The sequence below is a fragment of the Aquila chrysaetos genome, chromosome 11 (genome assembly GCF_900496995.4).
Source record: "Aquila chrysaetos chrysaetos chromosome 11, bAquChr1.4, whole genome shotgun sequence".
In the NCBI taxonomy this organism is placed as follows: Eukaryota; Metazoa; Chordata; class Aves; order Accipitriformes; family Accipitridae; genus Aquila; species Aquila chrysaetos.
The window spans coordinates 15,670,174-15,685,708 of NC_044014.1; the positions used below are offsets into that span (position 1 = coordinate 15,670,174).

Sequence of the window (15,535 nt, forward strand, 5' to 3'; positions counted from 1 at the left end):
TGCAAGTGAGACATGGGTATTGTCCCTGCTGTGCTGATCCAGTCCCCTCCCATGAAAATCTGCTGGGTTTTCTCCCTGAGCAGGGACAGCACAGCTCCAGGCTGGGGCTCAACAGCGGCTGGATGGGGTGCAGGTATCGGGCATGTAATTTGCAACTGGGATATGTTTTGGGAGAGTAACCTAAACTTGAGAGGCCTGCTCTGCTTTCCCATTTTAAAGCAAACAGGGAGTGAATCCACTTTTGGATCCCAATCCCCACACTGTCCTTCAGGGCACAGAAAAGTCTCCAAGTTGGATTCCCATGGATGAAACCATCTGCCCACCTTGGGCTGGATGCTGTCTGCAGAATGAGCTGCAGCACCTTTGTGCCTCCACAGCACTGACACTTGCAGGCATGCAAAGCAATATGGAAATGTGCCTTTGTTGCTGCAAAATGAGCTGAGTGCCAAAAGCTTGATTCCCCCTCCTAGAAAAGCTTCTCCTGCAAGACCTTCTCCTGTTCCACACTGAGTTGAAAGAGGCATCAAATACTCTCTTTGCTGATGAAGGTAAATGGGGGCTCAGACATTTGTTTCACCTTGAATTCAGCTGATAGCTCTGCTGAAAAATTCCAAATTAAAGAACAATAAATAATTTATTACTTTATTTACTTTAATTCAAAAAATTGCTTCCCTACAAATTAAGATATATTGCTTCAAATTAAATGTTTCATTAAATCTGAGATTAAACTTTTGGGGGCTGGGGAAAATAAGACTTTTTAATTTGGCTGAAAACCTGAAAACTGCTGTTTCCCATTGCTTTAATTGCAAACTCTGGAACAAAAGTGACAGAAATTTTACAAAGTGCAGTTGTGCTGGTTTGGTCTCTGCTCTCACCCCGCCGGGAGACCAGTGGTTTCTCTTTCAGACTCTCCCAGGGTAGCACATGGCTGCAGACTTTCAGCTGCAAATCCAAAGGGAGCACATCTCTAATCCCAACCAAACCTCACAGGAATATGCTTTAATCGAAGCACTTTGTGGGTCTGAGGCTTTGCAAAGTCTTGTTTCTCCACAACCTCACTTCATGGGTGAAATTGCCATAGTGGCTGACTGTGTTCCAGCTTCCACCTCTGAGAAGAAAACTGGGAGTTTCCAAGGCACAACTCTTCCCAACCTTGTCCTATGTTGTGTATAACACATACTATGCTCTCTGGTTGTGTTCTCCCCACCCACCCCCCCCCCCCAGTTGATGTTCTATGCTAGGATTCTTTAAAGGTGGGATTTCAGCCATATGCTATACCCCAGACCCCAGATGTGACCTTCACCTTTGATGAATGTGAGATGTAACCTCATATCTGTTTTCTTGTGGTCTTATCTGTGCAGAGCTTTTCTACAGGTTTTTACTAGTACAATGGCCAAGCCACAGAGGTGAAGGGGACAGCCAGCCTCGCACAGGTGGATATCTATGTAGACTGAAAGGAATGAGTTAGCTAGTTCTCTGGGCAGTGATCTGCTTTGTGCTGCATCTAGCACCATTGAATCTGCTACAGGGTGGAATCTCTGGGGCCCGTCTGGCTGCTGCATGTTAGTCCCAGCTTTTGTAATTTATCAGGGTCTGTTGGTGTGGCTTTCAGTTCCGCACATGCCTCCCCAGGTACTCATGCACCTATGCACTAATATAGTCACTGCAGAGCACCTTAGTGCCCTGTGTCCTTAAGAAGCAGTGAAAAAGTCTGTGCTGCTCAATTTAGGAACAACCTGCACAGACAATTGCAGGAACAAATAATTGGTAAGGGGTCCTATTCTTTCCCCTTGGGGTCTGCAAGAAACCCCAAGCTCTAGGTTGAAGACAAGCAGAACAACTGTAGGTCCTACGAAATGGTGCTGGAGAAAGACTCTCCCTTGTCAGAAGTACCCCTGGCTTGGCAGGCTTTGAATGGTGGAAGTGCAGAAACTAGTTGGTCATGACTGCACCCTTCCTGGTGCCCTTTCCTCCTCCTGTGGCTGCAGGATCACTGCTGTTAGTATATCCTTCACTTGTGATGGTATCTGCCTCAGGTTTGCAAAGCTGGGACCATGGCTGTCTTTCACAGGAGGGTTAGAGCAGCAAGAGGAGCATGTTTGGGATATTGGGTGGTGTCTGATGGAGGGAGAAGGCCTTGTGATGCCTACTCTGAGCTGCTCTGAACAGGGCTTGTAGGAGCTTTGGTAGAGGCTCCATTTCCCTTTGGGTTTAAAAGGTTTCCATAGAGGGAAACCTCTCCTGTGAGGATCTTTTTGCTTTCAGGAGAGGCTTCCCTCTAGGGAACCTTTTAAAGGGCTAGGAAAATTTCCTTTTCTGAGTTTTCCTGCAGGGATATGCCCCATGAAGAAGACAGCACACGGGGTATAGGGGTTGGCTCCGCAGGTGGGATCTCAACCTCCTCCCCTGAGCAGGTGAATGATGGTGGAGAAGCAGAAGAATGATGCTGAACTGCATGTGTGTCAGCACCTGGAAGTCGGGTCACTCTTGGACTTGTTGGGTCCATGGCAGAGGGCAATTGCATTTGGACCTGTAATGTCCCTCTGAGACATGGTGAAAGCTACAATCGCTGCAGCAAGCGGGCTTTCACCAGGCAAACTCTCTTATGTACTTACTATGTAAGTCAAGAGTATTTACAGGAGATCTTGCTGCCTGTAACTTAAAGCTTTAGCGAAACAAATTGGAATTGCCTTCTGGAGGCCATTGTTATAAATTACAGCCCCAACATCTGTCCACATCTGCAATGTCTAGACAACCTGTCTCGGCTAGGAGAGTGAGTGTGGGGGAGGCTGTGATTGCAGCGGGGAGGGGAAGCAAAGGGCTTACACTGGGGCTGTGCTGAGCACCCCGACTCGCGCTGCCCCTCTGCTTTCGAGTATGATGCTTAGAGCAGGGTCCACCCCAGGCTGGCCAGGAGGGACTTCCAGGGGCATCTGAGCCAGGAGGAGCCACATCTGCCTTCCTCCATTGCAGCCTGCAGATTGACACCAGCAACAAATTTGGCCCTTGGAAGCCTTGACTGCCGTTGCCTTATTTATTGCATGTTGGAGGATGTGAGGGAAGGCAGTGCCTTCAGGCAGGCTTGTTCCTGTCTTTTCCTGGCCCCTGTGCAGCGCTTGCGATAAAGAGGCCGGGCCCCTCAGCTGAACGATTGTATTTTTTTTTACAGTTCCTAGCGCAAACCTTCTCATTTATATGTAAAGTAGCCATTAGTCATAGCTCTGTTCCCTCACACTGCCTGATGTACAATCACATTTTGCAGTGGATGAATCTTTCCACACAGCTGCTCTGCTATGAATAATCCGTTGCTGGGCCCATAAATCAGAAAAAAATCATGCACCTCCTTTGCCTGATCCTTACACAAAGTCATATATTTTACATGAGGACAAGCTAAATATTCATGAGGCTTTAAAAGGCTGTTCTGAGTACGAGGTACTTGTTGGGGTTGTTTTTGTTCTGTCGGGTCAGGTTTGGTGGTTTGGGTTTGTTTTTCATCCTCATAAGAAGAAATCTTTCTTCCCCCTTTGCCACCATCCAGGCAGCAATGCTGAGCAACTGGCGATGCTCCTCTAGGCTCTCGTGTTTGCTGAAGGACTGATGAATTCGTCATCACTGCTGTCTCAAGGACAGCTTGATGGAAGGTGCCGCAAACACCGGAGGACACATCCCAGAAGTGTGGGGGGTGTGAGGGGGTGGCCAGGCCTCAGAGAGCGAAGGAGCTGCTTTTGGGGGTAAAGAAGCGCTTCCAGATCTCTGCTGGGGATACCCAGCTGGCTGTGAGTCACAGTGCGTGTTTCTGTACGTGCACAGCCTCGCAGGGCAGCCCAGTGCTCGACACTGGGGCCTCTGGCAAGATTGTGGGGGAAACTGGGAAGGCTGCTGACAATGGCGATAGGCCCTGTTCAAGAACATTGCTGTCACCCTGATTTCTTTTAATCTGTATTTTAAACAAAGTAGCTACAGGGTCTATGGAGAGGACTGGGACCAGGCCTTCAGCATCTCCTGCTTCCCAGTGGCCAAGCGAATCCTGGGGGGGACCAGTGCCATGCAGCCCCAGTAGTAAGATGGAAAATTGGGAAATGAGCTCAGGATTACCTGCTCAGGATCCCTGTGAGGATCCCAAACTTCCAGGACCTGGCCTTCCCAAGATATTTCCCTGCTGTCTGCCTTGGCCATCCAGATCCTCCACTGGCAGTGATGATGCCGTGTGAGCCTGGAGGGCTCTCAACCCCTAGGAGGGTCAAGAGACCCTGACAGTGTGAAGACAAGATGTTTTTCACCTGGTGTCTGCTGAATTAGCAGCTCCCCATCACTGAGAGGGACCAGTCTCATCCTTACCTCCCCTGCCCTGGAGTGCAATTCCCACCTGCCCTCCCAGTAGCTCTGCCATTTGTCTGATCATGAGAAAAGCCAGTTTGACTCACCAATAAAGAAGCGTTTAGTTTGTATTTCCTGATTACCATTCTTCTGCCACTATAGTGAATTAAAACAGTTCACTGTGCTAGCAAACGAGCATCAGAGCTGGCACAAGGTGAGAAGAGGAAGTATGTGGCTGGTAGAGACAGGAGAGGGGATGAAGCTTTCCTTTTCAGCAGCACAAGGGATAAATTCAGCTCAACCTGTCATGTCAACCCTTAGCCTGACTGTTCTGGTTTCTCTGCAGACAAGCCTCTCTCTCTGGTCATCCCCTCCACACATGCAGCCTTGCACATCTCCTTAGTACCAGGTAATGGGTACTGTCCTGCTCCAGCCATACAGTGAACATAATTCATACTACGTGGTCTTGGACTCTTTTCTTTTGCTTTTGCATGACTTTAGGACAATGTCCCTTTGTCCTAAAAAAACCCCTTTGCCCATAGGCTGCAGGAAGCCATCCCGCCCCCAGATCCCCGAGGCCACTGTACACCAAGCCCCTTTAGCTGAGATGCTGGTGCCCTGTGCAAGACACACTGCCATCATGGACGAGCTGGGATGGAGAGGCTGAGCTGAACCACTGTGATGTTTCTAGGTGAAGGGGTCCCTGTCTCCCTCTCACAAGCTCTTATGCTATTAAATGTTGTCTGTGCGCTCACCACTGTGAAATACACCTGCAGTAAAGGCTGCTGCTGCTGCCAAGATCTTGCAGGACAAAGGGAATAACAAAAGGTTCCTCCACCAGTGCTCTCCCCTCTTTTCTCTTCCCTCCCTTTTTGCTGCAACTTGGAAAGAATGAAGTCAAGGGACTGCCAAGGCAGAGGAAAACTAGGCCAAGCACACACAGATGGCGAGCCCACAAATTTAATTTAAAATCATCCTTTATTATTCAAAATATTAAAATTCAGGCAATAATGCCCAAAGGAACCGCACTGATTAAAGCTCCCTAATGTTTCATGGCCAAATCTTGCTGCTTCCTCCAAGGGTCACTAGGACAAGAAGTAAAACCCCTCTGGAGTGCAGAGAGAGGTAGGGCTGTACCTGCTGTAGATCACTTAACCAAACAGTTACTTGCTGACCCAATCAGCTTCACTTAAAGCAAAGCACCAGCTGTTCCTTACCCAATTAATGACTGCCACAGCAAATTAACATGGCGTTACACCAGGCGTGGATGTGGTCCGCAGAGTCCAGAATGCACAGAGCAATATGCTATTGCAAAAATAATCACAGTAATATCTTTACCGTTTGATAGCATACTTCATCTGGAAGGATGGTGAGCTCCCTGTGCACTATATAGCTTGCTTCATGCAACATGCTCTGCTGTGAGGGTGCGGAGGGCAGGAAGGGTGGTATATGATTGCTGTTTCAAGGGGAAAGTAAAGAGGAGCTGGTCAGGGCAGCTCTGCTGTGGCAGAGACAGCGCTGACCACACACGTCTGGCTCTTGCTTCCTGCAATCCAAACAAATCATTATTTAATTGGTTGTAAATCTGCTGAACTCGAAGTGTGCCTTCCCTCTGCCTTATACCCCACAGACTTCTCTAATGCCTCTTCTGCTGTATGATGTGACACCCTGATGGCATAGGGCTGTAGCAGGGACCTGGTGGGTGTTGCAGCTCAGTGTGCTGGCCATTCTCCTCCTCTGGGCCACAGCGGACCCAGCAAGCTGGTGGATGCAGAGCTGGCCATCCAGCTGCAGTGAACATCCCGTGGTGGGAAAAGGCCACAAGGCTGGGCTGCAGATGCAGGAATCCAGGTGAGGTTCACATGGTGAGGCATTACTTCCATGCTCAGTGCTGCTGGGCCAAGTGCTGCCTCTCTGAGTCCTTCCTTGGTCTCTCTGGGCTGTGGTGCAGGCTCTTGCCCTGTCCCTCTGCAGTTGTCCTGCATCGTGGGATCCCAATGGCAGTGTAGCAGAATAACCGAGCCACTGTCTTCTTCCACCAAGGTTAAGTCCAGCACCTAAACATTCATTAGTTTTGGCTCCACTTTGTTCATGCTTTTTATGACCCAGAGATGTTAATCCCCTATAAGTTACAGTCCAGACAGATCAATCGGCCTAGAGGGCTTTGGGACAGTGGTGTCTAGTGCTGAAACATTACACTTTTCAATTTTCCTACAATTAGGCCAGCATCAGATATTATTGACAAATAAACCATGCAATCAAAGCCTTGAGCCTGTCACGCTGCTATGAAGAGGATCCATTTACATCCCAGCCAACTGCAGGGTGCCCAGAGGGAGGAGACGCAGGAGAGCCATGCCTCAAGTGCTGGCGGCCCCTGGTTGCCTGCAGTACTGTTACAGGAGCTGTCCCTTTGTAATTATAGGACTCCCTCATTATAATTACTGTTATTTATGTAATTGTGGTAAGTGTTTTCAGTGCTGTCAGCAGTCTGGAAAATGCCCAGCCCCATTACAGCCAAGCATTTCAGGCGTTTCACTACTAAGAGTCTGGGCTTAAAGTATGATGACCAAGAGTGTGGCTGGGCCAGTCCAAGAATAGCAGCCCATGTCCTGGTGACCTGAAAGCTTTCTCTGGAAGATTTCTATGCCTTGGGATTGTAGAGGGAGGACATAAGGTGCCTCCTTCTCTCAAGCCACTGCTCTGGGAGCGTAGCTCATCCCAGCATCACAGCCTGCATGGGCTGACATTCCCTGTCATCTCTGCTGTGTCGTTAGCTGGAGGAGACACTCCTGGCACTGCGTCATGAGACACCACCTAGGTCATGTATCCCTGCAAGGAATCCAGTAATGGGCATATTCTCTGCATCATTTTCTCTTTGATTATCTTGTTTAAAAATCTGGAAGAGATGGGGTGTTTAGAGAAAATGAGGGAAGGGGCTGGTGCACAGGAGACACTGGGTTCATACCTGTGACTTGAAGCTTCACTTTATAGGTCAAACACAGGAACAAAAAGAATGGATTTAAGCCGCATGTCAGCAAGCAAGTGCTGATGTTTGTGCCTGGCTCCTTTGCATCTAAATAGGAAGAAATTCAGGGTATCTTGCTTAAGATGCAGAGTCAAATGCAGCAAGGAGAAGAATCTGAGTGTTTTACTGGATGACAAACTGCGTAGCAATCAGTGTTGTGTTTGTTATAGAGAATGGAAAAAGTTATCGGGGTCTTATAATTAGTAGAAAAGACACAGGAGGTAATTCCTCTCTGCTGCTCCATGCGAGGTGGTTTCAGCTTTTGGGCACATTGTGAAAAATGTAGGAAAACTGGAAAGAGATTAGACAAATTTAACAAACCCGAGATGATTAGAAGTGATGGCTGCCAAAGAGTGAGCTTGTCTTGTTTGGTGTGCAACACAGAAGATTAAAGAGTTGGGGGGGATATGGTAAATACCCTCCAGTCTATGCGCTGTTAAAGGGATGCTGATCAATTCGGTTTTTGTTTGCTGCTTGGTACAGCAAAGAGAACTTGGCCCAATTTTCAGGGAAAACTGATTTAGAAACATTATTAGAGAAAAAACTAAGCATAAGTGGACCGAAGCACCAAGGGAGGCTGTTTATGTGAGGGGTTTCTTTTACGGGATGGATTTGAACAAACGTCCCTCAAGAATGATGTAAGTCTACTTGATCCATTCCAGTGATGCAAGTTTCCCTGTTTCATATCCCCTGCCAAGGAGCAGCGATGGCCCCTTCGGACCGACCTTCTCTCCGGACGGAAGTCACCAGGCATTTTTGGTACTTGTTCTGCACACACGAGATTAATTTCAGATGGTGCACCAGTAACAACTGACCTGCAAATCGACAGCGCACCGGCATGGAGTGCAGCTGGAGCAAAACAAGGGAGCAGCCAAGCTCTCGTGGGCGCCGCGGCAACCCGCCATTAGCCACATGCGAGATGCTAATGGCAGAGAGCGCAGGGCTGTGACTTGAGAGCCAGCCTTACACCTCACCAGGGAAGGTCTGGGGCTGGAAATGGCCCACATGGCCCCTGCGGAGAGGGGCTTCCCTCCCTCCCCCGCCCCGAGCAGGGATTCCTCCCCCCCCAGCAACAACCCCTGCCCTCAAGTTACACCGTCACAGCCCCGCACTACTACAACTCCCGTCGGCCCCCTCTCCCGCAGACAACGCATGCGCCAGCCGGCTCCCGGCGTGCCCCCCGCCCCAAGGCCTTTTGGGCTTTGTAGTTCTGGGCGCCTGCTCGGGCCCTTGCCGGTAGCGCGGCCGGGGACTCCATTTCCCGTGGGCCTGCGGGCGGCGCATGCGCCATCCGGGCAGCGGGGCGAGGTGGAGGTGGAGGTGGGGGGGACGCGGGGCAGCGCAGGTTCCTGTCTGCGCTGGCTGCGGCCTGGCACTGAGAGGAGGGGCGGCCCCGGCCCCGGCCTCGGCGCAGGACTATGGACCCGGCCGAGGCCGTACTGCAGGAAAAGGCCCTCAAGTTCATGGTGAGGGGCCGCCGCCGCGGCGGCGGGGGTGGGCACCTGTACGTGTGTGTGTGTGGAGGGGCAGCTGGGGGGAGGGGCGAGGGATGAGGAGGGGCTGTGGGGGAGGGGCGGGGGAGCGAGATGGGGCTGGGGGCACTTGGGAAGGGGACCCTGGGGGAGGCCGGGCCTCCAAGGTGTGCTGGGCCGGGGGGCGCCGGGCTGGCGCGGGGGGGGCGGCTCGTCCCGCGGGCGGGGGAGGGCGGTGAGCGGGGCCCCCGAGGCGCCGTGGGGTGCGGGGAGGGGGCTGCCTGCCGGGGAGGGCTGCCTGCCGGGAGCGGGACCCCCAGATCCGTGGAAAAGTATCGTTGTGTTGGAGGGGAGTAGGGGGCTGCAGGTGCCACCTGGGAGCGGGAGAAGTTAAACTGGAGAGAGGCAGGAGCTGGCAGAGGGGCCCACAGGCACCGGGAGGGGTTGTGCATGTAATTCTTGGGTTTTTCTCTCTCTCTCTTTTTTTAAATACACCTTAGACTATCCTTCTGTACTGCACATCATCTCTCTGCAATTTTATTTTGTTTTTCCTTCCATTCTGCCATAAGAGGTGTAAATACCGACACTTAAATCTTTCACCTGCTGCTGCAGCAGCCTATCATTGATAGTGAGTGTGAAGAGCACTTACATTGTTTAGATTTGGGAGTTGGCCTTTGGCATGGAAAACAGCCTTGGGGTACTTGCATCCAAGATGCTCTTAAAATGTGCCTAGTTTACTTAGATTGGAGGCATGATGCACTTAAACTGTAGTTTCGTTCTCTCTTTCTTCATTTGTTGATATTTCTAAGTGTTTTGGCCAGAAACGTAAGATTTAGAAATGAAAACAAACTGTTGCCAACTGAATTGAATGCAAATTTTGGGTGCCCCAAACTGTTCTTTCCCTAAGGATATAATTGAAATGACTGGCAACACTTGTTAAAAGTTTGTTTTGGATTAGTGCTTCCAGTGGTACAGAATTAAATCTAAGCTCATCAAGAAGAAGCAATTCTATTAAACCTTCAGAACATATGCCCAAAATGAAATTGAGGAAATGCTAGTTGCAAATTTTAATTTTAAATTGAGCTTCAAAACACTTGTTTGGCTTCTGTTTTTTAATCTTGTAGAACTTGTTTCTCTTGAGACTTTTTGACCTTTTTGCTAGTAGTCTCCAATTTTGTCAGATTTATAGAGTCTCAGTTCAGTGAAGTAGGAAAATGCTGTAGATATCTAAATAGGCAAGGTAGCAATTAGTAATAATAAACTACCCTCTGTGGTGTGTGATTGGCCAAAGACGTGTCCCAGATCCTGTTGCACTTGTGTTTGGCCAAGCTTGGTAATTACAACCTGCCTCTGGATACTGAGTTTCATATCCTGAAAAGTTTCTGCTGGAACGTTTTTGTCTTCTGCCAGGCAGCATTGTGAACATGCTATGCTGACTTCTCATATGCTGCTTTTTTCACCCTCTGTGCTAAGATTCCCATCCAAGGGTTTAGTCCAGGTGTTTGAGATCTTCAATAAGATTGGGCCTGGGACCTGAGGGAATCCCTGTCCATCTTGCAGCTGGCTGTGTTCCACTCAAACAATAAAGCTCCCTGACACTAGGGAGAGACCTGAGCATGAGAGAGAGCTGCTCTTACAGGAGATGCATCTGTTAAGAGCACCAGATAAAGGGAGGAATTATCAAGATCAGGCTGCACCGAGAACTGAAAGCTAAACCAAGTTCCTCAATGTTTTATTAAAATGCCTCTTGTATGCAAAATGCTTGTAAAAAGTGCAATGAAAGATGTGGCTTCTTTCTGTCCACTCTGAACTTTTTAGGGTATTTTTGCTTACAGGTTGAGAGAAGAGTGAGACAAGCTTTTGTTTAACACATCTCAGGCTTTTGCTATAGTGCATGTCTGTCTAGAACATGACTCTTTAATTATGTTGATGAAGTAAAGTTTTTGTCAGACTTGGTGGGGTCTTTTGGTGTTTGTGGAGATGTGGCACAGGTAGGTTGTTTTGATACGTGAGGTATCAGTTGCAAGTATCAGCTTGGCCCTCCTAGGAAGCATCTTCTTGTTTCTGCTTTTTAGCAATCAGAAAGCACTTAGGTATGGCAGTAATGGCATTGTTACAATTATCTACATAAAGGTAGTAGATCAGCTCGTGCATCCTCTCAACTAATGCTGAATCATTCACAGTGTATTATCTTTTTCATCCAAGTGTGTGATACGTTTCATGTATATCTTCCTTATTAGGTGGCTCACAGTTTGGGTTGAGGTGGGCTTTGCTATTAATTATTGATTTTTCCCTGAGAGTTTCCCAAGTGCCATCATAGGTAAATACTCAAATATCTTTTGGAGGCATGAGACCTATTATCTCTCCAGCTTTTGATAGTTTTGTTTTTGATAGGGATTTGTGGTAGGTTTCATTCATGTTGAAAAGCAGCCCTGTAGGTGGTAGTATTTTTGTGCTTCTCTAGAAAATAATACTTTTTACACTTGAAAATGTCAGTACCTGATTTTTGGCATTCACTATGAGCAGCTCTCTTGAGTCACAAAGTATCAGGCAGGACAGACCTGGCGATTTGTTTTTTGTTTTAATGTCTAACTCTAATAGAAAAATGTCACATGGAGACTTCATCCAACGCTAATATTATGAATGAAATTATCTTGCTTTAAGTTATCTATATTTGATGCTTTGAAAGACAAACCGGACTCTGTTTTTTTCTGTGTGCTCATGTCTATGCAACTTTTTGATAGGAGTAAAAGAAGGTTGCCTTCTTACTGGCTGGTATTGGCTTGATTACTTGCCAATGAAACAGCATTACATTTAGCTAATATCTGCTACCAGTTTCCTAGTTATTCATGGTCAGCTAAAATATATATAATCTAATACTTTAAGGTTTAAGTAATTTCTTTAACTTCATTTGCATACTCAATTTACCTCTACATTTTAAGAAGGCCTAATTTATTTCTAATTTTAAATTGCTGTGTATTAGCATTATGCAATACTAAGCAACTGCTCACCAGGGAAGACTGTTTTTGCTGGTGAATGAGTGTTTTCTGTCATGTATTCTCCATGTCATCTTTGAAAGTCTTTTTTGAATGAAAGCCAGTTCATAGATTTAAAATATGATCTTGTAAATTATGTAGTCCAGTGTTCTGCAGCTACACCAAGGATTCTACCAGAGCGGAACCTGTCTTTACAGATAAAACTACACTCTTCGTAAAGTACAGTGTGTAAGACACTGATGCACAAGCTAAAAGGAGAGGTGAATGTGCCCATCAGCTTAAAAAAAAAAACAAACAAAAAAAAAACCAAACCAAAAACACCACAAAAACCCCTCCCCCAAACCCTTGCCTTACAGAGCTCTGTTTTTATGCCTTCAAGAATACAGGATTTCTGTTGTCATAACCACTTACAAAAGTACTAGAAATGAGGTGCTCAATAAGTAACTTTCATATTTGAATAAAGTGTTTAAAACTATAGATACAGTATTTAAAGTATGAGTGCAATAGGCTCAACTGAGACTTTGATTAAATGTCATATAAACTACGTATGCCTGCATAGAATAGTAGATATTTTTTCAAAGTAGCTTCAAATGGTTCTGTTAAGTATACGAATGTTCTGATGATTATCTTTTTAATTAAAATGAGAAATCTTTGTTTAAAGTGGCATTCTTTTTTACGGCCTGTTACAGTCTCTGTAACAATCATTTCTTAAGTCTGAACGTTTTTAATTCCAGGAATCCATTTATATAAAACTATGTTTAGACTTAATTAAGGAACGATTCTTACAAAGCTTGTAAATAGCCAGGAAAAAAGGGACAGAAAATAAAACTGACATTCACACTTAACAGAATGATTGTTACAAGGTATGTAATATGCTATAAAAATACAATAAAGCCCTTTTTATAAGAGTTCATATTTTTTGTTCCTCATTTTGAAAGGTATTTAAGAAAAATATCAAAGCTCTATGAAGCAACATCTGTTTTCTTGAATGGACTAGTGACAACTTCAGTTGTGTTTAATTAACAGTGCTTGGAGCTGTACCTGACCAGTTTGGGATCTTATCCAGGACAGTTTGGGAAGCAATAGCTTGATATTTAATGAAGTTTCACTTTCTCAGTTTTTCTGAATGAATCAGTATGCAGTACTTCATTTCATTTCCTGGCTTGTGAATAGGAAGATGTTGATACTAGTGTTCTTAATGAGTGCCTTTTTTCCATTTCACCCTCAAATTACCGTTTTCCTTTTTCTGGGTGGCATGATTCTAGGAGGTCCTGATGGCCTTCCAGTTTCACAGGAGAGCCAAAACCTTTTGGTTGTCTTTTAAGGTGCATCTGTGGCGTGGGCTTTTTTTTTTGTGGGTTTTTTTTTTAAATGAGAGAAAACCCTGAAGTTCCTTAATTTTTATATTCTCATGTTTGTAGGAGCTTGCACATAACTGGCAGGTAATATAGTAAGGAATAGTCGTGTAATTGGAAGCTGAAGGGTAGTAGACTTGGAATCTTTTTTTTTTTTTTTCCCTTCTCTCTCTTTGTGTGTGTGTGTGTATATAAATATATGGAACAGATGGACAAAGGCTTATACTTTAAAAGAGGTTCTGTTTGCACTGAACCTGTGTGATTTATGGTGTCAGTAGGACTGGGTTTTTTAAGACCTGTGACTTGTTAGCTATTGTTTTAAAACTCGGCTTTGATAACCTTAAAGTCTTCCTAATAACGTATTTGTGTCGTGGTCATTGTGGCAGAGAATCCTGGGTATGCAAAGCAAGGGTGGCATGAAAGCAATGAAAATTATTTTGTAGAACAGCTGGGATAGCAGAGAGTTGCCTCCTAAATGTGGGGTTGCAAATCCTGCTTTAATGTTAAACATATGCTTAGTATTTTTTTCCAATAGAACCGAAATAGCATCCTCTTAGTTTGAGGATTTGTTGGGACTAGTAGATTGTAAAGAAAATGTTGATTTCTTTTCTTCTACCCCAAACTTTGTGCTGTAGATGTTTCTGCACTTGGTGCAGGCCTTGGGTACTTCAGTAACTTCACCCTTGCTTCTCTGGTAATGTTTCATTTCAGCCACTTTGCTCCATTAAATGTATGCAATTAGAAAAGCAAATGGCAAATTTGCTATCGCATCACTGAAATATTTAGTTTCATAGACTTAAAAAGCAGAATTTGTTGCACCATGCTTTCCGCACTGTAATATATACTATAAACATCAGAGAGAATAGGCTGACCTTAATATTTGCCTCCCAGACTAAATCGCCGCCTTGCAGCAGTTATTTCCCACTGAATAAAAAGTTTAATTTCACGCCCTGATTAGTGCTAGTATGTGCAGGTGGATATTTATTTTATGCAGCTAAACTAATCTGCCTTGGCAAATTATTTGCCAGTCAGCAGAGCTATAATTCCTCATGAGTATTTGGTACTAAATTATCATTCTCATTAGTAAGATAAAGCAGACTGTTCTAACCACAAAGTTTGGTTAGGCAAAGGGTTTCCTAAATAATCCTTGGAAGATAAAAGACATGTGCAGTGGCCTCAACATTCTCAATATTCTGTAGTGGTTTGTGATATGGAAAGGGGTAATGAAGATTTCCAAGGAAGAAAATAAAATTATTCTGTAGCTGTGTATTATCTCTAGAGGTAAGGTAGGAATGTACAGTGCTCAGAGATCGCCTCTTTAAGAGGCGCCTAATGAAGAAAAAATGAAATGGTGATCTTTGGAGTATTTCCAGTGGCCAACCAAGCTGTGCTCTCTGGGCTATAAATGAGATGAAAATAGAAAGTTACATTGTTTTCTTGTTTATTTTCAGTGTTAGCAGCTACTGAGGTACCGGAAAAAATGACTTGAGACTAGAAGTTAAATGGCAGAGGAAACTTCATGGTCTGGCCTCATTTAAATTTACTTCATGCTCTAAAAACATATAAAGTGGGGATCAGAAAGTATTTCCTGATGTATGAATGTTGACTGGATATGCTTTTCAAGTGAATGTGTTCATCCACTGTTTTGTTTTCCTTGGATTTTACTGTCCTGGTGGTTTGTTTGCATCATAAAACTTGTTAATGAAAAGTACTTATTTTCTATTACAAGGAGAGTAATTTATACCTGGAAATTATGAATTTTCATTAAAAATTGAGTGAAGGGATCCCACTGACTTTTTTAATCTGTGTAGATAGATGCATTTCTTGTCATATTCATTTTCTTAGTGATTGCTTCAACAGTATTTAGGGTATAAACGATGAGATCGTGTCTAAGACCAGCAAAACCAGCAAGCCAAGCAACTTGATTTTGTTGTATAAAAATTATCATGTTAAATTCAACAATGCAGAAGGAATAAGCTGTTTTCTCACTTCCTTGTCTGGTTACATTGTGTCATCTCTAACCTCCATGTGTGCTGGTGAGATTTGTGTACTATTTAACCATTCTCAGTGGCAAACTTAACTAGTATTTCTAATACTCCATGTTTTTTTCAGTCTTCCTCATTTCCTCCTTCCTACAATTCAGGAGATGCTCAACAAGGTGTGTTATTTATGTATTTTAAGTGATTTTGCACAGAACGACTGAATACAGTCTGTGTTTAGCTGTGGAAACTGAAAATGAGTTGTTGCATAGCAGAGTCCAGTGGCTGCAGCTAAATAGTAAGTGCTCAAAATACAATTAATAAGCAATCAAACATGAAGCTGTTTTCTTGACAGAATGCTGATTAGTGCTGAGAAAAACTTCCTGATCCC

At 45.2% G+C, this 15,535-nt stretch overlaps 1 protein-coding gene across 10 annotated transcripts in view; it reads left to right on the plus strand.

The window, feature by feature from the left end:
* The first annotated feature begins 8,609 nt into the window (after positions 1 to 8,609).
* BTRC (beta-transducin repeat containing E3 ubiquitin protein ligase) overlaps positions 8,610 to 15,535 on the plus strand; it is a 123,922-nt gene continuing 116,996 nt past the window's right edge. For 6 of the 10 annotated variants that reach the window (XM_030029812.2, XM_030029816.2, XM_030029814.2 and 3 more), the window contains exon 1: positions 8,660 to 8,808. In XM_030029812.2, coding sequence (XP_029885672.1) covers positions 8,761 to 8,808 — 48 coding nt within the window. In that variant the 5' untranslated portion in view covers positions 8,660 to 8,760. Of the gene's footprint in view, positions 8,847 to 15,535 lie in introns of all 10 variants that reach the window. The other 4 variants (XR_005933504.1, XM_041127131.1, XM_041127132.1 and 1 more) reach the window with 1 other exon arrangement.